Below are 23,732 nucleotides of genomic sequence, written 5' to 3'. Positions count from 1 at the left end.
ACTGTCTACGTGAGCCCGCCCACTGTCTGCGTGGCCCACTCCCTGAATTTGCCCAGCCTGAGTTTCCCCAGTGGGTGGAATATTCTCAGGGACCACCTGCAGCAGAGGTTGAGAGCTGGCTCTGGGGTAAGGCCGCCTGAGCCTGAGCCCAGTCCCCTTTTCCCTGGTTCTGTGGACTTCAGTGCTCTCACAGTGGTCGTGGCCATCAAGAGCCAGTGCCCGCTGGCGTGTAGGACGGCTCCCGTCACAGTCCCCACAGGCCAGCTGGATGACATTTCTCTGAAGTGTCAGCCACCAGGTGTCATCATCCCTCCCCCATTCCTCTGGACCAGTGCACTCTCACCTTCCAGTGGGCACTGGGCCGGCCTGGCCATCCTCAGCTTCTGCAGGAAGCTGCCCGGCCTCCGTTATCAGCTGCCCCCAGCCCTTCCCCCTCTGGAGGCTAAAATCACTCTCCAGCCAGGGTCTCCCTCAGTCTGGTGCTCACGGCCCTGGACCCGCCCTCTTCATTGCTCAGGCCTGTGTCCACGGCCACCCCACCCAGCTGCCCCCGCAGACCCGGCTTCCTCCTGCAGGTGCTTTGATCTGGGGCCACGGGAGCTGCTCCCAGGAAGGGCTCCACAGGGGTTCCCAGAACTGTTAGGGAGCAGGGAGGCTTCACCCACCACCTGTCCCCCCAGACGGGCCCAGCTCCGCCTCGGCCGAGGTGCAAATAATACTAGCACATTTAATTCACTAAGTAAAATTAAATGTCATTTTACTTGTCCTCAACAACTCTAGGGCTGGGTAATGTTACCATCACTGCTTTACCGACAAGGAATTTCTGCAGAGGTTCAGCCCTACGCTGACTGCCCCTCCCCTCCCCCACCCACCCCTGCCCCAGGCTGCACCTCACCCCTCCTCCCCCACAGTGGGCGCTGCTCCCTCTGCCGCATCCCAGCAAGGGGGCTGGGGGCTGGTCCCGCTCACAAGGACACAATCACATGGCCAGGCCTGGCCAAGGCTGGTGGCCCACAGGAGTGCACGAGGCCCCCAGCCCTCAGGTCAGAGTGATTGTGGGGTCCCCCTTCAACCCCCCCAGACATTCTGGCCTCAGACATGCCTGCTGGTGGAGCTCTCTGACCCCAGGCTTCCGTGACAAGGGCCACCCCTGAAGCCCCCCCGGGTGGGGACATGGCTCCCTCAGACCCCAAGGGCCAGGGTTGAGGGCAGGTGGCCCTGTGGGCACCCGAGGCCCACTTTAGAGCCTCTGCCCTTCTACGTCAGGGCTTTCTCCCTCAGCCTTGCCCACGCGCACCAGCGCTCTTCTTGGGCAGCCTGGGGGCCCAGCTTCCTGCCTGCAGACCCTTGCCTGGTGTGGGTCCGGCCTTGCCTGCTCTGCCCTGCTCGGTCGGGCTGGCTCCCATGAATGGTCCGTGGGCGCAGCGGGTGTGGGTCCCCCCCTGCCAGGCCTGGCCCCCTCTGGCCGAGTGAGTTGAGTGAGTCACCTTGTTCCTCCTGGCTGGCGGAGCACAGCTTTGTCCTCAGACCTTGGTGCCGGCCGTGGACGGGGCACACTGGCCGTCCACACCCCGTCCGGCCCTGGCAGAGGGGGAGGTGGTAGGGGAAGGATATGAGCCCTGATCTCTCTCTGGGGAGCGGTGTGGCCCCAGTCTGCGCTGTGAACCCACACTCTGGGCCTCTGGGGTCACCACAGTGAACCGGACCCAGACCTGGGGAGGGATGGACAACGCTTCTGACTGAGGGGTGGAGGTTGGTGCTGTGGGTGCGGGAAGGGCATCTGCCCGGCCTGGCAGCGCACAGCCATGGGCCAGCGGGGCCTCTGAAGGCAGATGTGGGCTGCAGATGCGCCGGCCCTCCTGCCCCCCTCCCTGTTCCGGGCTCCTTCCCACCCTCTGTGCAGCCAACTGTCTCCGCCTCTGGGAGCAGAGGGAGGGCCTTCCTTCTTAGATCAGAGTCCAGACCGTCCTCCCCGGTGGTCAGAGGGCCATGAGGGGTCTCTCGTGGGCTCTCTCTCTGCTTCTGATGGCCCCCCAGTGACTGGCCAGGCAGGCAGCTCCCAGGGACGGTGATACGGCACAGCCTCTTTCTTTCCTGAAATCCATAACTGAGAAACAGGCACGTGCGGGTGGGCTGGCCAGAGGGAGCCGGCTCCAGGTGGTCTCGGGGGGCGACTCCCCTGCGCCCCGAGACCCCGTGAGGAGACACATCAGGGTGTAAGGAGCCATCTGTTGATTCCAGGCCCCCATCCTCCATTTGTTCAAGCTGCCCCCGTCCCACCTCCACACGTCCACACCCCAGGTTGATTTCCTCTAACCCTTGGACACTCTCGGCCCATCTACATTAACCTCGGAGAGTCTCACCTCCCCTTGCCCCCCAAGCCCCACCACGGATCCCTGGTGTCCGGCGCCAGCTGCGGGGCTGCCTGTGGTACCCCCCCGCAGCCCACGGTGCCTGTCAGCACGCCCTGCTCCTGCACCCTCAGCTTACCTGCCCCCCCCCCCCACTTCTATGAGAAGCCAGGCCTCTGGGGGCAAGGGCCCCGAGGTTGCCGCCCTGCCCACCCTGTGCCCAGCGTCACCCACCTCTGGATGGCCCCTCCTCCGGCCTCCCCATCCCCGGCCTCCTTCTCCTCCCCTGTATCTTCAGCTCCCCTCCCTTCTGTCTCCTGGTTCTTCCTTCCCCCCCCCCAATTTTTTTTAATTGGTAAAATACACATAATATAAAATTTGCCACGTTAACCATTTTTAAGTATAGAGTTCAGCGGCATTAAGGACATTCACATTGTTGTCCATCTGCAAAACTGCAACTCTGTCCCCATTAAACACTCATTCCCCATCCCCCTCCCCTGCGTAGAGTCTTCGAGGGTCATCCACGTTGCAGCTCCTGTCAGAATTTCCCCCCTTTCAAAGGCCGAATAATATTCTGTTGTATGTGGAGACCACATCGTGTTTATCCTCCATCTGCCGCGGACTGCCGGGCCGCCACCGTGTGTTAGCCACTGCGAATAATGCCGCTGCGGACACGGGTGTGCAGACAGCTTTTCCAGTCCTTGCTTCCGATTCCTCGGGGTCTGTGCCCAGAAGTGCGATTGCTGGATTGCATGGTGATTCTGTGTTTAATTTTTGGACTGGTTTCTCTCCTTCTGCATGTAAACACACTCAAGTGTCTCTCACTGAGAAAATAAAAACAAGTCCCTGAAAAGCCACCCTTTTCCTTAATTCTCCACCCAAACTTCCTCCCATCTCCTTCCTTGTGCAGCTCTCGGACGGCGATGTGGGGACATCTCCACGTGCCAGGAGCTGCGCTCTCGCCCACGAGTGAGCCCTGTAACACCACCACGGACCCCCGGCCTCCGCGCCGGCACGAGGGCCGGAGCACCCAGGCTTGGGCTGAGGCTGCTCTGGCCCCGCCCACCGTCGGCCTCGCCCACCCCTGCCTAGGGCTGCAGGCCTTGGTGTTGGCGGCCCCTGGGGAAAATGCGCCGGCGAGGGGCACATCCTGCACGGCATTTATTTCCCGGCAGTAGGGACCCACCTCCCCTGCGCTGAGCTGTTACTGCTGAAAGTAATTTTGTAGGGATTCTCTGCAGCCGGAGAAAGGGATGAAGAAGCTCTTTGTGTCCTGCATCGGGGAGCGGTTACGCGGGCTAGGCGGGGCTGCGTGGCAAGAGGGGGGATGGGGGGGCTTGGCACTCTGTGCCAAGACCTCACGTCTGCACTGCGCCCGCCCCGCGCTGCCCACCCCGCAAGCTCGGACCTAAGACGCCGGGAAGAAAGGAAAGCCACTGATGGCTGAGCTCGGGACGGGGGTCTGCACTTGGCGGGGGGGGGGGGCGTCACTTAAGTCAAACTTGGCGGCAGGGACGCGCCCCTGCGAGAAGCCAGGGCTGCGGCCCAGGACGAGCAGGCGCCCCTCCCCGGGCCGTGGGCTGGGCCCTCAGGGCCCTCCCGGCCGCAGCGCTTCTCCCGCACAGGGAGGGCAGTGGGACCCGCATCCCGGGACGTCCCACCTGGACTCCCGGCAGGTGTGGTGGCAGAACTTCAGGTATAAGGCTTTTGCCAGCAGTCCTGCTGGGGAAGGGGGTGGTGGGAGAGGGGCGAGGTGAGACCCCTGGGGGGAGTGGGGAGGAGGGGATGGGGGAGCCCATGGGGGGCCGTGTGGATGAGGAATCTGAGACTCAGGGATGGGCGGACTGGCCGAGGCCCTGAGCTTGGGGGGGTCGAGGGAGGGAGTGCAGCTGGGGTGCACGGCCCTGCCCACTGCCTGAGGAGCTCGCTGAGTGGGAGGCTGTGGCTCCAGGATCCGGTGGGGCGGGGATGGGGCAGGGGATTCTGGGTGATGGGGGCCGGGACACAGAGAGCCCTGGAGAAGGTGGAACTCAGGCAGCGAGCTGCTTGCTCCCAGGGAGCTGGGGGTCTTGTTATGGAGCTGGGCCCCCTGAGCCGCAGGTGAGAGACTCCAGGGCCCAGACTTTGAAGCAGGACTGGGACGGGAGGGGTCAGTCCCCTTGATCTGCAGCCCAGGCGAGGTCCCGCCTCTGCTCTTATTTATTTATTTATTTATTTATTTATTTATTTATTTTTGGTGTACGCGGGCCTCTCAGTGTTGTGGCCTCTCCGTTGTGGAGCACAGGCTCTGGACGCACAGGCTCAGCGGCCATGGCTCACGGGCCCAGCCGCTCCGCGGCATGTGGGATCTTCCCGGACCGGGGCGCGAACCCGCGTCCCCTGCATCGGCAGGCAGCCGCCCAGCCTCGGCGCCACCAGGGAAGCCCCGCCTCTGCTCTTGCTGGAGCTGCCTCCCTCCTGGACTGCCCTCCTCATTCCCCCAGCCTGGTGCCTCTTCTCATTCTGGGCTCACCAGGACCCCCAGGGAATTGGGGCTCTGGGATTCAAACCCAGGCTTGGCTCAAGACTCACATCTCAGTTTAGAGCAGGCACCGGGAGGGTGAGATGAGGAACCTCAGGTGAAGGCTAGCAGGTGCTGGTCCGGCCGCCCCACGGGTTTCCGTCTGGGCACGTTTGGGGAGGGGCGGTTGAGAAACCTGCCCCCCCACCACTCTCTCCAGGCGCCTCCTGACCCTCCCTACGGTCCTGGCTCGTGAAACAAGAAGGAGGTTCAGAGGGGCTCCCAGCTCGAGCTGGGCAGGCCTCTCCACCTCTCTGCCTTGTTTCTGCACATGGGTGACGAGGTGGCCACAGCCTCTTTCCATCTGCCATTCAGGTCGGATTAATGCACGCAAAACAGTTGACCCTGCGCAGGAAGGTGCTGTCCTGCCACGGAGCAGGCCCGGCCTGGGCACAGGCACTGGTGAGCCCCTCAGACACTGGCTGGTCAGGAACGGACTCCTACCTGTCCCTCGTCTCCCTCCCTCAGAGCAGGGCAGCGGGGTCCACCTCCTTGTAAAGCAGGAGTGGGCAGGCCTGGGGGAGGCACCTTGTCACGCCGCTCGGAACCTGTGCTCCCACCCTCTGCTTCTAGATCCTTCTCCAGAGCCCTGCCAAGGCCGACTGGGCAAACACGTTGCAGGGAAGGATGTGCTCAGGACCACTCTCAGAGCTGGAACCAGAGCTTGACCAGGCCCACTGGGGACCGAGGAGACCCCACTCCAATCAAGCAGTGAGGTGGTGGGCACCATGCACCTCTCAGGGCAAGGGGTGACCTCAAGGCACAAAAGGGGCTCGTGCTGAGGACGGCAGTGACCGCCCCTCCTCTGGGCTGGGGAACCAGTGTCCAACCCTTGGCGCTTCTCCACCCATCTGGGTGCAAGGGCAGCACCCACCACTGAAACTCCAAACCTCTCCCCTGTTGTGCTCCATGGTTCCCCCAGGGTCTTCAAAGGGGCAGCGGACGCTGGGCGGGGGGCTGCTTTGGCCAGAAGGCAGGCTCGGGGGGGGGGTATTCAGGATGCCCCTGGAACCCTTCAGGTCCTGATCCACGTTCTAACTTCACTTTGAGACTTGGTGGGTGTTGGCTGTTGTAAAGCAGAACCTGCGTGAGCAGCTGCCCCCCGCCGTTGGCGCGCTCAGCCCCCAGAAGCAGGAAACCAGCTCCTTTCACCGAAACCCTGGCTCTCAGTCTGCATCATGAGTCAGAGATTTGGGACTTGCCATTCTCCTTCTTCAAGCGTCAGTGCATGGAGAGCAGCCACCACATCCGTGGTCCTTGGTTCCACGCGCCCCTCGTGGTGGTGCTGCCTCCGCGGCCCCAGCCTCGCCTTCAGTGGGCTCTTCATGCCAGGTGACCGCTCGGGATCACTGCTGTTCTTCTTTGACCCTCGTGGACCCGTAGGCCGCTACAAGAACCTAGGCCCCGCTTTAAGTCCGCCAGCCCTTTCGGTCTAGTGCTAGGATTCAGCGCTCTCACTGTCATGGCCCTGGATTTGATCCCCAGTCAGGAAACTAAGATCCTACTTCAAGCCACTGTACCCTGCAGCCCCTCAAGATCAATAAGAGAAGCCATTTTAGGCCTAAGCTATTTTGTGATCTAAGCCTGGCCACAGTGCTTGCCCTTGACCAGGCCAGGGAAATAACTTAACCATAACAGAGACGACAGATAAGTCACCAAGACTCCCAGTTCTGCTTCAAAGGTAAAGAATAGCCTGATGCACATTCTTGAGCTATGTTACAGGGCTCGAAGCCCCTCAAACAAACAGCCACCAGACTAACTGGAGCCAGAAGACTGATGGTGCTGACCTCTGCTGGCTGTCGTGACTTCAGTCAGCTAAGACCTGGCCTCTGCCGACCCAGGATGACTCTTGAATTCAGTGACTCAACAGCACAAGAGTTTTTGCATCTCTTCACTCTGTAATCATCAGTTTTTGGAATAACGCCCCTCAAGCTCACAAGGTGGCTGCTGCAGTTCCAGACATCACATACAAGCATGACAACCCAGAGAAGAAGGGGACCCATTTTTCATGCCATGATTTTGTTTGTTTTTAGTTATAACCAACATAGAGAAAAATGCTCCAATCACAAATTCATGCTGATGAATTTTTACAAAGTGAAAATATCCATGTAATCAGCCTCTAGATCAGAAAACAGTTCACTAAGAGCACCTCAGGAGGCCCTGTCATGTCCCCTTCAGTCACCCCCAAGGGTGAGCAGCATACTGACGTCTGATGTCGTGGATTAGTAGCGCCTGTTTGTATAATTGGAATCATACTCTTCCCGGTCTGGCTTCTTTTACTCAAGGAGGCCTCTGAGATTCATCTGTATTGCTGTGGCTGGATATCATTTGCCTCTTTCAAGTGCTACACAGTATTGTGTAACGTGAATACACCACAAGTTATTTATCTACCCTACAGTGGACGAGCTTTGGATAATTTTCCATTTTTGGCTGTTTCAAATAGTACTGCTTTGAACAGGCTTGTAGATGTCTCTTTGTTTCCTTCATGAAAAGAATTGTGATATAATTTACATATGGCTAAGTATATAAACTTTAAGTGTACAGATTGATGAAATTAGATATATATATACCATATATGTAGCACATATATAATATATATACATAGATATGCAATGTAACCACCACTCACATCAGGATACAGAGCATTCCAGAAACCCGGAAGGCTCCCTGTGCCCCTCCTGCCCGAATCTATCCCCTGAAGTTCCTCACAAATTGTTCCTTTTTAAACCCTGTGTAAACGGCATCAGCTACTTTGTGTCCCACGTCTCCTGTCCAGCCTTGCTCTGTGAATCACCCACACAGCTGTACGTACTGGCAGTCCATCCACTCCCATGTTTGTTGCTGTGCTGTGTTCCATTGTCCAGAAATACCAGGGTCGTTGCCTAGTCTAATGCTGGTGGCATTTGGCCAGTTGTGGCTTTTATGCAGGACACTGCTCTGGACATACTTTACACATGTTTTGGTGTAAATAAGCCCTCATTTCCATTGGGCAGGTACCAGAGGTGGAATATACGTACGATTAGCTTCAGTCGGTATTGCCAAATGTCTTCCCAAAGTGTTTCCTCCAGTATTACAAGACGGTTCCGGTTGCTCCACAACCTTGCCAACACTTGGTATTGTCAGTTTTTAAAAATTTTAGCCCTTCTGGTGCGTGTGTAGTGGTGCTTCATTGTGTTTTTAACTTTCTGGGTGTGGAAATTGATGAACGGATTCTAAAATTTGTGTGAGACCAACCATACATTAGAGGCCTCTCGACTCTCCGGTCTTGTCCTTCCTGCCCTGCGTCATTGCCAGAAGCTCTGCTTGTTTCCTTTCCCCCTAGGAGTGGCCTCTCCCTTGACCAGAGCCAGATCCACAGGCTCCCGGCAGCCCCAAGACAGCGGGGGAGGTGGTGATGAATTTTCCGGTCGAGTCTACAGATTTCCCACCTCGGGAATTTTAGTCCCTCTTGTCCTTATTGCTTCTCCAGGTTTCTAGTGTCTTAAAAGATGGTTTCTGTGATTTATCTGCCTTTTCTTGTCTTCAGTGGGAGCATGAACCTGCCACAAACGACTCTGTCCTCCTGAGAGCAGGGTCGGCCGAGTTTCTCCTTTACGGTGAGGGACCTTTTCCATAAACCCTCCCTTCAGACATCCTCTTTGGCCAGAATTGCTTTCTAAGCCTTGGACTCAACTAATTACCAACCGATGTTTCACCCCACCTGGCTGACACTAGGAAGGATTTACCCCGGGCAGAGGTCACCTTCACAGAAAGGTGCGCACCTGGACAAAATTTGGATTCTGTCCAGGAAAAGGGTGGATGGACATTAGGGAAGCAATGGGGCCTAGTGGTGTTCACGGTCACTATCCAATCAGAATGACGCTAGCCATGCACAGCCTCCGCTGCTGGGCTAGAGGTGCAGATATGGACAAAGTGTTGGGGAGAAATCATCTGAGCATTTATGAAGCCTGACGTTTTACTAAGATTTCTACCTGCATCCTCTCACTTAGCCCACGTGCTGACCGCATGCATCAGGGATCCCATCTTTACCTGGGAAAACCAAGGGGAGCAGAGAATTGCCCAAGGTCACACAGCTGGTGAGCAGCACAGCTGGGACCCCGGTCCTTCTATGTCTGTTTTATAAGATGCAAAATTTCTTTTGATAGCGGGACCCAGCAGGATGACACCGGGAGAAAGAAAGGCAGAACTCTGTAACTTATAGTGTGGCCACACGGGGTTGCACCCAGGCGCGGGGTACTGCAGGCTGGGGCAGCGTGTGTGGCCTGTGGCTGGGGGTCAGCTGGACCACTGGGCTGTTCCTCACTGCCTGGTACCCGGCGTGGGGCGGTTAGGGTGGGTGCACAGTGGCCTGGAGTGTGAGAGCTTTAAGGAAAGAGGTTGGGTGTGCGCTTAAGTGGCTGCTCAAGAAGGGGAATGACCGTCTCCAGCCAAGGCCTCAAGACCTGGTCAAGATAGTGCAGTCAAGACTATATTCGCTGACAACAATGATTGCTTTTGTAATAAGAAAAAAAACCCTCTAAAAGTAAAAAGATATACAAGCAAAACAAAACAAACCTGTATTACAACAGAGCTGGGACCTGAACCCAGGTCCTTCTATCCCCAAACTCCCATTTCCCCCTGTGACCGGTCCCAGTATCCCCTTTTGGGACTCCTAGATCCGGATTAACTTAAAGGAAGACAAATCTAGTTAGTGGCACAAATTTGGGGAATTTAAAAAATCATTCTCATGCAGTCACTGAGCCATATAGGGACAGGGTCCAGCCCCTCGCCACGTGCACATTATGGAAAATGCAAACATCTTACTATAAAAATGTCCAAATGTTCACAACAGTAGAGCCTTGTGATATTGTGATTGATAACAGGAAACATATTGGTCTTCACCTGGTCCTGGCACAAATCTCCCCAAACTCTTGGAATTTCCTAAGTGACCAGAGTCTTAAAGGTGTTTCTTGTCATATTAATGAGGTGACTTTTGGAAAGCCCCTCGGTTACCTAAGGAGGGGGCTGGTTGCCAGGAGAATCAACTTTGTGGTTAGAGGGTTCCAACTTTCAGTCCCACCCCCAGATGTCCGGGGAGGGGAGAGGGGCTGGAGGTTGAATCGATTGTCAATGGCCAATGATTTAATCAATCAGGGTCACGGCAATCAGGACAGTGTTGTTTCTGTTTTTGTTAGTCCTTCAGGGTCAGTCCTGTCAGTCCTGTAGGGTCTGCCCCGTCTATTGGGGGTTGTAGTGCTCATCAGGTGTTACATACCTCTATTTGTGGTTCATCTGAGTCTGACGTTTGGTCATATTGGCCACAGGGCCTGGGGTCTGGGGTCCCTGGGGCTGGCCACGGATGAAACCTCCTGAGTGCATGTATGAGAACAGACCCCCTAAAGAGCGCCCAGGGCAGGGACACCCAGGAGTGTCCACATGGGGTCAACTCCCTGTAACTTGGGGTGTTTTTGTGTGAGGATGAGGCCAAGCGGCTCACCATTCCTTGCACTGGTCTGGTTGGATCCCGGGGTGGGGGGCAGCTGCCTGTCCCTCCCGGACGATCTGAGTGTGAGCGGGAGAGGAGCGCCCTGCTGTCTGCCCAGCCCAGGAGGCGTCCCCGGGGACTCGGAGCTCAGGATGGCCAGCCGGGGCTGGGGGAGGGGCACCTTCTTCTCTCACAGCGCCTATCGCACTCTGTACTGCTTTCCTGCAGCTGCTGCAACAAATCACTCTCTTGTGGCTTAAAACAACCAAGAGGTTCCATGGGAGGACCCTTCCTGCCCCTTCCAGCTTCTGCGGGCTTCAGGTGTCCCTGGCTGTGGCCTCATCCCTGCGGTCTCTGCCTCCATCATGTGGCCTCTCTCTGTGTCTGTCCCTCTCCTCTATCTTATAAGGACACCAGACATTGGAGATGGGCCCTGCCTTCAAAATCCAGGATGGCCTCATCTCGAGATCCCTAACTTAGTCCCACCCTCAAAGACCCCTTCTCCAAACAGGGTCACCTTCACAGATTCTAGGGGTTAGGAGGTGGACACCTTTTCTGGGGCCACCATTTAGCGCCCAGCACTCAGCCTGTTGGCTTCTCCCCACTATTCTGGGGGTCCTGGGGGCCCAGAGGCTTTCTCTCTCCCCGGGTTCAGCAGCACTGCAGGAAGTGTTCGCTGTGTGAATGTCCCTGTCAACCCTAGGCTGGTCCTCTCCGTGAGGGAGGGTGGTCGGCTCACAGCCACACCTACAATCTTGGACGGCTTGGAGGGATTCTGATGGCGTCGGCCAAAATACAAGGCAGAAAACCCTGCAGCACAGCTCAGGTGTTACCTGAACCTTGCCCCTCTCCTGCCAGGGCCTGACCCAGAGGCCAGTCCCCTGCTTCTGTGCGCTTCGGAACTCCAGATGCGCAGCAGCAGCCGGTGGGTGAAGAACGCAAGCCTCTGACGCTGTCCGTGGTCCTGACCACCTGAAGCGGCTCTGCTGTGGGGACAGCTGGCCAGCCATCATCCCGACCCTGAGGAGAGCATGAGATGGGCCACAGCCACATAGTCACCCCAGGCTGTGGGTACTTGTCAGAGGGTCTCTGGGCAGGGTGAGACCCTGGCGCCCCTCGCCAGCATCTGGGCATCTGGGCCAGGTCAGTCTGGGAGGAGGGAGGTCAAGGCCAGCGGTCACCAGCTCCATGGGGGGGCTGTCCAGACTGAAAGGACCAGGGCCACACGTGGGCACATTCTGCTCTTTCTTCTGCTAATCATGACTGATTGTTATTCTTGTTTGCAAAAATCCTGGTAGGGTGACACCATCCCACGTGCACTGGGAGGAAGGCAGAGTAGCTCAGAAGCCGGGTTAGGGATCTCTGTCCCCCTGGCAACCAAGCCCAGCATGGGGAGAGCAGGGTCTTTGCTCTCTGAGGAGCAGGCCCAGAGCTGCATTCCCCAGCGTTGGCCCCAGACTCCTCGGACATGACTCTTTGGACATCTGGCTTCTGCCCCTGTCATGCCCAATCCAGTCCCTACTCACCTGCTGTCTTTTGTTGCATAACAAATTACCCCCAAACTTAGGGGCTTAAAACAACACCACTCATGCTCTCGAAGTGTCTGTGGGTCAGGAACCCAGGTGCTGGGACCTCGGGCTCACATTCTCTCACGAGGTTGCTGTCAAGCTGTCGGCTGGGGCTGTGATCTCATCTGAGGGCTCAGCTGGGTGTGTGGGGGGGTCCACTTCCAAGCTCCCTTGGGTGGTTGTTCGCAGGCCTCGGTTCCTCTTTACAGGATTGCCTTCGACCACGGCAGCCGGCTTCCCCCAGGGTGAGCAATCAGAGAGCGGGAGGCAGAGCCCGCAACAGAAGCCACGGTCTTAATAATCCAACCTCAGAAGTGACATCCTGTCACCTGTGCCACACTGTTTTCACTACAAGTGAGTCCAGCCATGCTCAAGGAGAGGGGATGATTCCCTGGCAGTCCAGTTGCTAAAACTCTGCGTTCTCACTGCTGAAGGCCCAGGTTTGATCCCTGGTTGCGGAACTAAGATCCCACAAGCTGTGCGGAGTGGCAAAAAAATAAAATAAAATAAAAAAGGGATGCACGAGGACAAGAATACCAGGGGGTCGCTGGGGGCTCTGAGAGCCTGCCCCACACACCACCTGTCCCAGATGTTGGGGTGGGCTGCCCTGCCTTACGTCTGGCAGGGATCTTCCAAGTATCTGGACAGAACTTTAGACAGAACTAGAGACTCCTAGTCCAGGAGTAAGTTGGCTGTGATCAGCAGGGACCCCCTCCCCGCCGCCCAAGTGCCACCCACATCCACCCTATACCTGCACAAGGAGTCAGAATCCAGCTGACCAAAAGGGATACAGGCTGGCCTCGTGGCAGGGCATCCAGGATGTCTGCCCTGCCTCCAGTCCCATGGGGAGGCTGTGTGTTAACTCTGAAATGCATGTGTCAGTTCTGACAAGGATGACTGGCTGTGGACTCTGCCCAGCCTCAAGCCTTGCCTGGCTCCAGAGCTTTTCAGACAAAATCCAGCCCTTTTCTCTGCTGTGGCCTGAGCCATCCCCACCGCCCCCCTCCCCTCCCTGCTCCCCCAACACTCCTGCTCGCTCTTACCTTGAAGCTTGCCAGCTCTCCTCCTCCACGCTCACCGGCTCCATCAGAGAGGCCTTGTCCACACCCCCAGGGCTCTCCCTTTACCGCTCACCCCATTCTGTAGCCCCTGTCAAGCTGCCCAGCTGTCCCCTGCTTGCCTTCCCTCTCGCTGGCACGCGCCTTGGGCCAGGTGCACGATGAGCTCTCTCCCTGTGGGTCTCGTGTAACCCTCACACACTTCCACGTGGTTACTAGCAACACCCTCATTTTACAGACGCAGGAACTGAGGCTCACGGGGGGTGGGGGGGGGCACGCAGCATACCTGAAGCCACACACCAGTGGGTGGTCCCGGGCTGTCTGCATAAATATTTGTTGGACGAATGAGGGCAGGACTGAAGGACCGACCCCAGCACTTGCAGGGTAGCTTTCGTTTACTCAGCACCCAGCAGAGACCGATTCCAGGCACAGGGGACAGCAGATGCAAAAGCACAGCACGACTAACGCCTGGTGGAACCGGAAGACGAGAGACAAAGCTGAGAAACTGGCCAGAGCAGGCAGCGGAGGACCTTGAACGCCCAGACCAGGATTTGGGACTCGCCCGCTTGAGTGTGGGCGTGGCTGAAGGCAGCAGTCCCTGGTGCTGCCGCTGCTGGTGGGGTCGTCACGGGTGCTCCGGGGAGGAGAATAGCCTCGAACAATCGAGACCGTGATGGGGCTGGGGAGCGGAGGGCCCAAGGGCTGTGAACAGGGCCCTGTGCTAGCACCTGCCACCCGTTACTCCCTCCCTCCCTCTCTGCGTCTTTGTGCCATGTCCTTTCCTTTCGCAGTAAACGTTCTTCTTCCGAGAAATTCCAAGGGGATCTCAGCCAAGCAGAGGGGGGAGGATCCTGCCCACGCCTGGGGGGGGAGGTAGAGGTGGAGGGAGCGCCCGGGAACGGGTGGAGGGAGCCCGAGCCGGAGAGGGCTGGCGCGCGCTGGCGAGCGGGGCGCCGGCTGGCCAGAGGGGCCCAGGACGGCCCGGGACGGTGACCCGGCTCTGGCCCTGAGCCCCAGACGCCTGAGTCCTTGAGTCTCCAGCCTCCCCCGCCCCCCCCCGCGCGGCCCCCGCCCCGGCTCCGCCCCGCCCCTCGCGCGGGGTCCGTGTCTGCGTCTGCGTTCCCCGAAAGACAAGGCTGCACCCGGCTTCCCTTCCACAGGGAGACCGAAGGGCACCTCTCCCCGCGCCGCCCGCGCTTCCCGGAGCCCCGGAGTCGCGACACCCCAGGGATGTGAGTGCGCCCCCGACCTGAGGCCCGCGCTCCACGCTTAGATCCGCGGTGAGAGCTGAGGCTCGCACGGGGAGACGAGGGGAGGAGGCTCCGCGCCGGGTTCCCGGTCCCCACCCCCCCCCGCCCGGGGTGGGGTGGGGGCGAGGCGCCCGCCCTTCCCCCCATTGGCAGGTACTGTCCACTCGCATCTTGTCCTGCCCTTTCCTCTCCGGACGCACCTATCGCTCCCCAGGGATAAGACGCGCCTCCCGACCCACCCTCCTACCCACAGGTGCGGAGCGTGGGGTGCGGGCCTTTCGAGCTGTCACCCTGCCGGAGAGGGCAGACCTATTTTCCCCGGGGTGGGGGGGGGGATGCAGTGATGGTGGATGCTCTGGGGGATGGGCTGGGGGTGGGGCTTTGAGAGCTCCCGGACGACCCCTAGCCCTGGATTCCGGGGAGGAGGTTGCGTTAGGATGCCAGAAAAGGGGAGGGTCCTTCGACCTGGGCCGGGACTTGGTCTCCTGATCGAGGCTTCTCCCTGCCAGGCCTGTGCCCCAGACGACCCCAGCCTGCAGCCCCCGCGCCTTCCTGAGGCCCGCCTGGAGCATGTTGCCTGCGGCCATGAAGGGCCTCGGCCTGGTGCTGCTGGCCGCTCTGCTGTGCTCTGGCCCCGGTGAGTCTGGGGACGGCTGGCGGGGGTAAGCCAGGTCGCCTGAGAGCCTGTATGAGGCAGCTCCGGAGAGAACCAGGTGTGGGGTGGCCATTCTCTGACGGTGCCCATCAGACACACACCCCCTCCGGAGCCCAGCGACCCCAGCCCAGCGCTCGCCTGTGTGGCCCCTGCTGGCGCTGCCCCAGCTCCAGCGGCGCGGGTCTCTCCTGGCTCCTGAGGGCGTGGGTCCTTTTCCTCTTGGGCCCTGGTCCAGTGGCTGCTCCCGGCTTAGTGCCGGCTTGCTTGTGTTCCATCTCTTCTCAGAGCCCCACCTGGCCTCCCATCAAGTCCTGTTTGGTTCTTCCTCCACGGAACCAACTAGATTCTGGGGGATGTGTGTGAGGGGGTAGGAGTGTGCAGGAGGGCACCATAGGTGTGATACTTGTGGCTGTGTGTGCACACACCGTGCGTGCGTGTGGGGCCGGGGGGGGGTGCATAGGGGTTTCCGGAGTCCCAGTGGTGGCACCCTCACCCCACCCTGCCCAAAGGCACACAGGTCGTCCCAGCCTGTCCTCCGGGTGCTAGTTTGGCCTGGTCACTCCTGGTCAAGGAGTGCCGGCCTCCTACAGCTGCATGGTTCTCCTAGGACATGCAGCGAGGCAGGTGGGGAGGACGCAAGGGGCTGGCTGGCTTGGACCCCTGTCCCTCTGGTCATCCTCCTCTCTGTGCCCTGCCCAGCTCATGGCCTGTGGTGCCAGGACTGCACGCTGACCACCAACTCCAGTCATTGCACCCCGAAGCAGTGCCCGCCGGCAGACACGGTGTGTGCCAGCGTCCGGATCACAGATCCCAGCAGCAGTAAGTCAGGCTCCAGCCTGGGATGGGGAGGGGTCGGCACTGTCATCAGAGTCCCTCTGGCCTCAGGCGACAGCATGGGTCTGGGGGCAGGGCACTGCCCTGCTGTGTGACAGTCAGCAGGTGCCTGACCCTCTCTGGCCCTTCTGTGGCCCTTTTCATGTAGCTGGGGACAGTGTGGGTGGATCGAAGCCTCAGTTCTGTTGTTCTGGGGTCCTGAACTGACCTGGAGGGTCCCTGGCTTGGGTCCTGGGCACCAGGCAGAAAGGGCCCTGTGGGGCTCGAATTCCAGGCTCCCCTCCCTCCTCCCCAGGCAGGAAGGATCATTCTGTGAACAAGATGTGTGCCTCGTCCTGCGACTTCGTGAAGCGGCACTTTTTCTCAGACTATCTGATGGGCTTCATTAACTCTGGGATCTTGAAAGTAGATGTGGACTGCTGTGAGAAGGATTTGTGCAACGGGGTGGCGCTGGCGGGGCACAGCTCCTGGGCCCTGGCGGGGGGACTCCTGCTTGGCCTGGGGCCCACCCTCCTCTGGGCTGGGCCCTGAGGTCCCCTCCCTCCCGCAGAGCTTCTGAACTCGTCCCGCCAGACCTGAGCCTGTGGCTGCCCCCTCCCCAGCCTGGCCTGGCTGAAGCTGGGGGCAGCCTTGGCCTGTCCACAGTCTGTGGCCCCCGCCCCTCCCTGTCTCTCCACCAGCTCCAAGTCCCAGCCAGCAGGACATCTCCAGGAATCAGGCGTCCAGCAGGAGGCTGGGACCCCGGGCCTTGGAGGGGAAGCCAGGCTGAGCCAGGCCCCGCCCGACAGCCTGGCTGTGAGGGCATCCTCTAAGGAGAAGTAAAGTCAATTCTGAGTCCAGAGACCCGGGCCTGAGCCTGGTGGGGATTTTTTTTGGGGGGGGGGGTTCCTGGCAGAGAAAGGGCAGGGGGCGGGGGCAGGGAGGGCAGCGTTCGTCCCCTGGGGGCTGTGGTATGGAGCTGCCAGGGGACCGTGGGCCTGGTAAAGTTTGGGAACAGCCTGAGGGGCGGTGAGAGTTGAGATGAGCAAAGTCACAGGGTGGGCCAGAGGGCGAGGCCTTGCAACGGTGTGTGCACACACCAGGGACGGGGCCGTGCCCAGACTCACACCTACGCCCGCAGAGGGCACACTCCTCACCCACACCACGCTCTCACGTCGTCACGTGCTCGTGCCCACAGGTGCCCCACACGCCCCCACTGACACGTTCGCGTCACAGCAGACCCTGAACCGGTGTGCCCCAGTGCAGGCAGCTCCGCACAGGTCCACGTGTGCGTGCGCACGGGAACATACAGACACGCCCGTGTGTAGGTCTCCAGAGCTCTCTCCCCGCTGGGTGGTGATCAGCTGTCCTGAGAGCTGTCGGGGCCCCTCAGGCTCACGCGTGGACCTCGAGGGCCCAGACCCAGAAGCAGGCACGCCCCCGCCTCCACCCTGAGCTGGCGCCGCCGTGGGTAGGGTCTTGAGGGCCAGTCCCCTGACCAGGCGATGGTATGGCACAGAAGGCCTGGGTGCTTCCCGTGGGAGGAGGCTGACCGTGGAGGTCAACCTGAGGCTGCTGCTGCTTTCCTGGCCCTTCCTGCTCCAGCAGTGAGCCCTCAGTTAGCCCCTGCACCCCTGAGTCCAGCCCAGCCTCCACACCCACTGGCCATGAGGCTCATCTCGTGGCCTAGGCTCACCACGGGCGCTCGGCAGCCACTCCAGGCTTTCTCGGCCAGTTCTTCTTCATCCCTCTGTGGCTGACCCAGCCCGAGGTCACTCCTGGGTCCTGGACTCCCTGGAATGAACGATACTTCCTCTCAGAGCCAGCCTTGGCATTCCTCCCTGGGCTCCTCTTCCAGAGTGATGGAGAGCGGTCTGGAGGTCCTGGGCGAGTGAACCAGTGGGGAGAGTGGGGTCATTGGAGACTGGTATCAACTTCCTGCTGGTGGAAATGGCCGAGGGACTTGTCGGAGGGTGGTCTCCCACTCCGTTTTAAGTTTGCTCTGCTGCTCTGCGATGTACCCCCCCGCCCCCCACCCAAACCTCAGTAAAGCGTGCTATCCACCGTGTGCGTCTGCTGCTTTTGGACCGTGGGACCGGGTGCTGCTGGCGGATGACCTGGAAGACCCGTGCAGAGAACCTTGGGGATTCGGAGGAGGCCGGGAGCCAGGAGATCGGGAGCAATGGGAGGCCTGGAGGTGTTGGGAGGATGTGGACGGGCCACCCCAGGGGCATGGGGTTCAAACCAACTTTTACGTCAGTCTTTGCTAAATTTGTTATTTGAGGGAAGTGTTAAAACACAAAAAGACGTGAAGTTCTCTCAGGTCTTTTTTTTTTTTTGCTGTACGCGGGCCTCTCAGTGTTGTGGCCTCTCCCGCTGCGGAGCACAGGCTCCGGACGCACAGGCTCAGCAGCCATGGCTCACGGGCCCAGCCGCTCCGCAGCATGTGGGATCTTCCTGGACCGGGGCACGGACCCGTGTCCCCTGCACTGGCAGGCGGACTCTCAACCACTGCGCCACCGGGGAAGCCCTCTCCCAGGTCTTTTAAGATACACGATTGGGATTGGACGGAGGGGCTTACGGCAGCATGGCCCAGATAACCCGGCCTCGACACCTCAGCTCCCGTTTCCAAGCAGCCAGAGCTGAATGGGTGCCCTGGCCTTCGCGAGCTGCTGCAGAAGGATCGAAGCCCACGGTCCGGGTGACGTGCTCGGCTCCTAGGCACACGCATATCTCTGATAGGCCAGGGTGCCATGGCCTCCTTTTCTGAACCATTCATCAAGGACACTTTCCTGGGTCAGGGCGTCTAGACGGACCTTTCAGTGTCAGCTGCTGAGTATCTTTTGGACCAGGACTCATTCAGCTTCCCCTTGTCAGTGGGCGCAGAGGTGCCTTCAGTGGTTTTCATCAGCAGTCCTGCCGTGACCGTCCTGGTCCTCATATGGTTATGGGGTCAGGCAATTATCTGTCACATCGATTCTGAGACAGGGGCAGCTGAGCCAGAGAGGACATAGACTTAACAATGAAATAGGTGCTCAGAAAAGGCTGTGTTGGGCTTCCCTGATGGCGCAGTGGTTAAGAATCTGCCTGCCAATGCAAGGAACACGGGTTCGAGCCCTGGTCGGGGAAGATCCTACATGCCGCGGAGCAACTAAGCCCGTGCACCACAGCTACCGAGCCCGCGCGCCTAGAGCCCGTGAGCCACAACTACTGAGCCCATGTGCCACAACTACTGAAGCCCGCGCGCCTAGAACCCGTGCTCCGCAACAAGAGAAGCCACCGCAGTAAAAAACCTGCACCCCGCAGCGAAGAGTAGGCCCCGCTCACCGCAGCTAGAGAGAGCCCACGCAGCAACAAAGACCCAATGCAGCCAAAAATAAATTAAAAAAAAAAAAGGCCGTGTCGAGTTGCAGTCACACCAGCTCCGTCCACATCACTCCCAGAGGGTGTTATTCAGCCTTAGGACTTCTTGCCAGTCTGGCCAGTAGAATCTTACTCTGAGGGCTACTTAAGAAGTGATTAATGAGGTTAGATGTCCCAAGTGTTTGTCAGCCACTTGTGTTTCTTCTGTGATTGTCCAATGGCATCCTTAGCCCATCCTTCTATTGTGGCCTTTGTCTTTCCTTATGATTTGCAAGACCCCTTTGTGTGTTACGGAAGCAGTCTTTCCCGTGGTGTATGTTTTGCAAATATTTCCTTGCGTCTTTGTTTTTGGTGTGTCACTGTACATATGCATGTTCTCGAGTTTCATGTGGTCAAATCTAATTGTTCTTTTATGGTTTCTGGGTTTCAGGTCTTAGGAGAACGTCCTCCACCCTTATCTGAGGAAAACAGTTTCTGTATTTTCTTCTAACATTGTCACAGATTTGGCCACCACATTCAGCTATCCAGCCCACCTGGAGTTCATTATGTGGCAGAAGGCAGGGACCTCTTCCAAACACGTGGCCAGTTTTTCTCAATGCCATTTGTTAAACAGCCCGTCTTTCCCTCGTGATTTAAGCACCACCTTGATAACAGGAGGCATTTCTACACGTGTGTGTGTTTCAGGCCTGCTACCCTTGGGGACACCCTCCCTGCTTTGGGTCTCACCCAGCTGCTTGACTCCAGCCAAGTTTCAGCAGTTGATGAGGTGAGAGCCCGTCTTGCTCTTCTTTCAATTTTTTAAAAAAATTATTTATTTATTTATTTTTGGCTGTGTCGGGTCTTTGTTGCTGCGTGCGGCCTTTCTCTAGCTGCGGTGAGCGGGGGCTACTCTTTGCTGCGGTGCGCAGGCTTCTCATTGCAGTGGCGTCTCTTCTTGTGAAGCACGGGCTCTAGGCACACGGGCTTAAGTAGTTGCAGCACACAGGCTCAGTAGTTGTGGCGCACGGGCTTAGTTGCTCTGCGGTATGTGGGATCCTCCGGGACCAGGGATTGAACCCGTGTCCCCTGCAATGGCAGGTGGATTCTCAACCACTGCACCACCAGGGAAGCCCTGCTCTTCTTTTTAAAAGACTCTTGCCACTTCTCACAGCTTTTTGTTACCTATGAATTTTAGAACCCACTTGTCTAGTTCCAGAACAACACTCTCAGGGTTTTGACTGGACTTTCACTCATTTGGGGACGAAGTTGGGGAAGGAAGAGGTCTTCCCTGTTGGCAGTTCCCACTCAGAACCTCCATGGATCTCACCATTTGCTTGGTCCCTCCATCCAAGTTCATCATTTTCTTCGTGTGGCTCTTGTATCTTCCTTGCTATATTTATTGCTAAGTAATCTATAGTTTCTGTGGTGTCATAAGTGGGATTTGATCCCCTCCCCTTTTCATTCACGGTCACTTTTGGTGTGGTGAGCTGACATTTTCTTTGTGACATTCGTTTCAGAAGTACCTGTCCCCACTGGGCCCCCATTTCAGTAGGATGACGAGGGAAGGGGTTGAGGGGTCCATAGGGGCTGTCAGATGGTTGGCCTCCATGTTTCCAAAATCCTCAACCCCTTGTGCCATGGGCTTCTCTGAGACAGATGTCAAGACGGAGCGAGTCTAAGGAGAAGCTCTTCAAAACACTTCCAGATGCGGTGTTGGAGGAAACTCCCGAAGGTGAAGAAGTGGTGCCCCTGGGTGGAGGGGCTCGGAAGGAGCGGAGGGTGGGGTGGGTCCCAGAGAGAAGCTCCTGAAGGGTGATGCCTCAGAGCGGGATGGGCGAGAGCGGCTGCAGGTGGGCCACAGACAGCCCCACGCCTGCCAGTTGGGCGAGTGCTGGGACTGAAGCCTGGAGACAAGGTGGGGGGGATTTGTGCAGCCGTGTGCCTTGGTGGGTACGTGAGGACCACATGGGCTGAGGGGTATTGTAGCAGATGCATCCGCCACTCCTGACTGGACACAGCCCTGGGAAAGAAGATGTGGCCAAGACAGTTGGGTCTCCACCACCTGGTAGAATGGATCTCAAGAGAGAAATTGTTACAGAAAGATTAAAGTTATGCCCCTTGTTTGCCTGAGATTGGGGCTGTGTTCACACACTTGAGTGTATCAGCAAGAGCCCACCTGAGTCCGAAGGGCCTCAGAAGGGACTCTGTTGGGAGGATGCGGGGAGCTACTCCTGGCGGCCGAGCTGGTGGGCCGGGCATTGCCCCTCGCCCCCATGGCGCTCTCTGGGGGTGTCGCCAGGATGCATCTCCCTGGCAGAACCAAAGTCATACAGCGACACCCTAGAGGCCTGGAGGCTGCAGAGTGAGGTTTCTGAATCCCAGAAAAGTGGGGTTCACAATGCAGGGACAATCAACTTGGTGCAGAGGGTGCTGGGATGATTTGGGGTAGCCACGTACAGCACTGCAACTAGAGCAGGGAAGGCTCCTCATTTTCCAATGCGTATGTCCCTAAATTCTATTACCATCAGAATCCCTTAAATTTTCAAGGTGTACTATCAGATAATCTGCAAGTGAGGATCATTTTGACTGTGCTTTCCCCATATTTTTATTGCTTATTTAATTTTGGTTTCTACTGCTTCAGCTGGGACCTGCGAAGCACAGTTGAATAATGGCAGTGATCCAGGGCCTCTGTGTTAATGGAAGGTCTTTCCTGTTGTACCTTGAATTGATGTTTGCTTTTGGATTTGAAAATCAGTCTTTATTCAGCTCAGATTCTTTTATTTATTTGTATTTCAATTCGATTTTTTTTATTAGGAATGGCTGATGAATTTAAAAGAAATACCCTTCACCACCTGTTGACGGAGCCACGTTCCCTCATTTAATTAGTAGTTAATGCAGTGGGTTCTCTCGTTCCATGCCCTGATGGTGCTTGTGACGCGAACAAACCCCAGTAGGTCACGGCGTAGTGTTCTTTCAAACCATTGCCAGATTGCAATCGCCAACATTTGCATCGTGTGACAGTTGCGTCAGATTCAGGGTTGACATTTGTCACTGGTTTGCCTTTGAACCTCTTTGTCGGAGGTAAGCTCAGGATTTCGGCAGCCTCACAGAACACACAGGCCATTTCCCACCACCCACGCTCTGCAGCAGTCTGCTACTGGGGCTCTGTGGGGTTCATCTTCTCCAGCGCCCCCTCGCTGGAGCTGGGGGGCCTCTGGCGCTGGCCCAGGGGAGTTGCAGGATGGCCGGTGCTCTGAGCCCCTCCCTCACTCCCTGGCTGCTGGGCCTGTCCCTCTCAGAGCATCTGTCCATCTCCTCCCCACTTGCACCTGATAGCGGTCTTATTATGCCCGCTCGACACCTAGGAAGCAGACTTGGAAGAGGTAAGATGCTGACGTACCAAAACCTTCACTGGATCCTCAGGAAATGCCTGGATTCAGGTGTCTCTTCTGGCACCTGCTTGCCGTGTGATTTTGGCCAAGTTCTGCTTCCCCTCTGAGCCTGTCTCTGTGTCTGTGAGGTGGGGACACACCCAGCTCACAGGGGGTTCACACACGGAGGAGGGGCTGAGCCTAGAAGCCAGGCCTCTGGCCCCTTTTGTTCCAGCTGGCAGAATGCTAGTGGTGGAAGTGTGGGGACGCGGGAGGATGAGCAGGCCCCTCGGTTCCCTCCTTAGGGCTTGAGACTTCCCCGACCCCTCCCCTGTTCCGTCCAAGCCCCTTGCAGACTTCAGGGCTCTTAGGCAAGGCCCTCCTGGTACACCTTCCCTGACGGCATCTCCCCCCACCCTCCCTCCTGGCCTGTTCTCCCAGTCCCCTGAGGATGCCCCTGATCCGGTTTCAATCTCATCTCTCTCCCACCCCTCCTGCCCCCTGCCTGTGTCTCCTCCTCCTTTCTCGGGTCCCAGGGCACAGCTGGCAGTGCAGCCCTGCACACGGCACGTGTTGGTAACTGTTGGTGAATAGCAATGAGCTGGGCAGAATCCCCAGCTCCCCCTGCTTCTTCATGCTCTACAGCAGAGACTTTTATGTGTGATGTTTCCAGGTACCTCTTACCTTCACCCCACAGTGCAAAGGTCCAAAGGTCCTTGAGTTTTAGGTAGCTGGTGGGAGGAGAGTGGTAACTCCCCTCCCCCCTCCCCCCAGGCAGGTAAGGAAGCGAAGTAGGTGCAGGAAACCCCTCTCCAACCTGTGAGCTTCCCAGGCCATGGCTCTGGGCACCAGTTCTGAAACCCCAGCAGAATTCCTTCAGGTGAGGGTTCCAATGCGGACGCCCAGGCCCTGTGCACAGAAATCCCTATTCCAAGTGCCCCAGGAATGTGCCCCACCCGCACCGCCACGATAAGCTAAGACAGGAGCTGAGCACTTCATGTGCTTATCTATTCCTTGCACTCCTTTTGGGAGCCAGGTGCTAGGCTCTAGGCCTTGGGGATAGAGCCGGAAGCAAGATAAGTGAGATGGCCCGGGCCTGCCTCTGCGGAGGGTGTCAGGGGCGTCGGAGAGCGAGGCCCCAGCACTTCCTTACCCTTCCTGGAGGGGCAGCATGGGGCCCCAGTCCCGGGATTAGGTGAGGGGCTCCTCCATAGCTAATACATTCACGTCAGTAACACAGGTGAGAAATGTGCCCCCTCCCCCGCCTGTCTGCCCAGCGCTCCTCTGGGTCCATTCAAGG

At 58.1% G+C, this 23,732-nt stretch overlaps 1 protein-coding gene across 3 annotated transcripts; it reads left to right on the top strand.

The window, feature by feature from the left end:
- The first annotated feature begins 13,263 nt into the window (after positions 1-13,263).
- LY6H (lymphocyte antigen 6 family member H) lies at positions 13,264-16,575 on the top strand. Of its 3 annotated transcripts, none has more exons than XM_049700736.1 (4): positions 13,264-14,233; positions 14,761-14,888; positions 15,606-15,725; positions 16,036-16,575. In XM_049700736.1, coding segments are annotated over exons 1-4 (486 nt in total). In that variant the 5' UTR covers positions 13,264-14,231; the 3' UTR covers positions 16,272-16,575. The 3 variants fall into 3 exon arrangements, with proteins under 3 accessions (XP_049556693.1, XP_049556694.1, XP_033275578.1); XM_049700737.1 differs by having other exon boundaries at positions 13,264-14,281; XM_033419687.2 differs by having other exon boundaries at positions 13,265-14,504.
- The last annotated feature ends 7,157 nt before the right edge of the window (positions 16,576-23,732 follow it).

The sequence above is a fragment of the Orcinus orca genome, chromosome 17 (assembly GCF_937001465.1).
Source record: "Orcinus orca chromosome 17, mOrcOrc1.1, whole genome shotgun sequence".
Classification (NCBI taxonomy): Eukaryota; Metazoa; Chordata; class Mammalia; order Artiodactyla; family Delphinidae; genus Orcinus; species Orcinus orca.
The sequence above is the reverse complement of the archived record's forward strand: the minus strand, read 5'-3'. Positions and strand labels throughout refer to the sequence as shown.

Bases quoted from the DNA above. Each gene is read 5' to 3' on its own strand.
- LY6H (XM_049700736.1), top strand. The intron at 14,889-15,605 runs GTGAGTCTGGGG...TGCCCTGCCCAG, and splicing joins TCTGCTGTGCTCTGGCCCCG to CTCATGGCCTGTGGTGCCAG. The intron at 15,726-16,035 runs GTAAGTCAGGCT...CCTCCTCCCCAG, and splicing joins GATCACAGATCCCAGCAGCA to GCAGGAAGGATCATTCTGTG.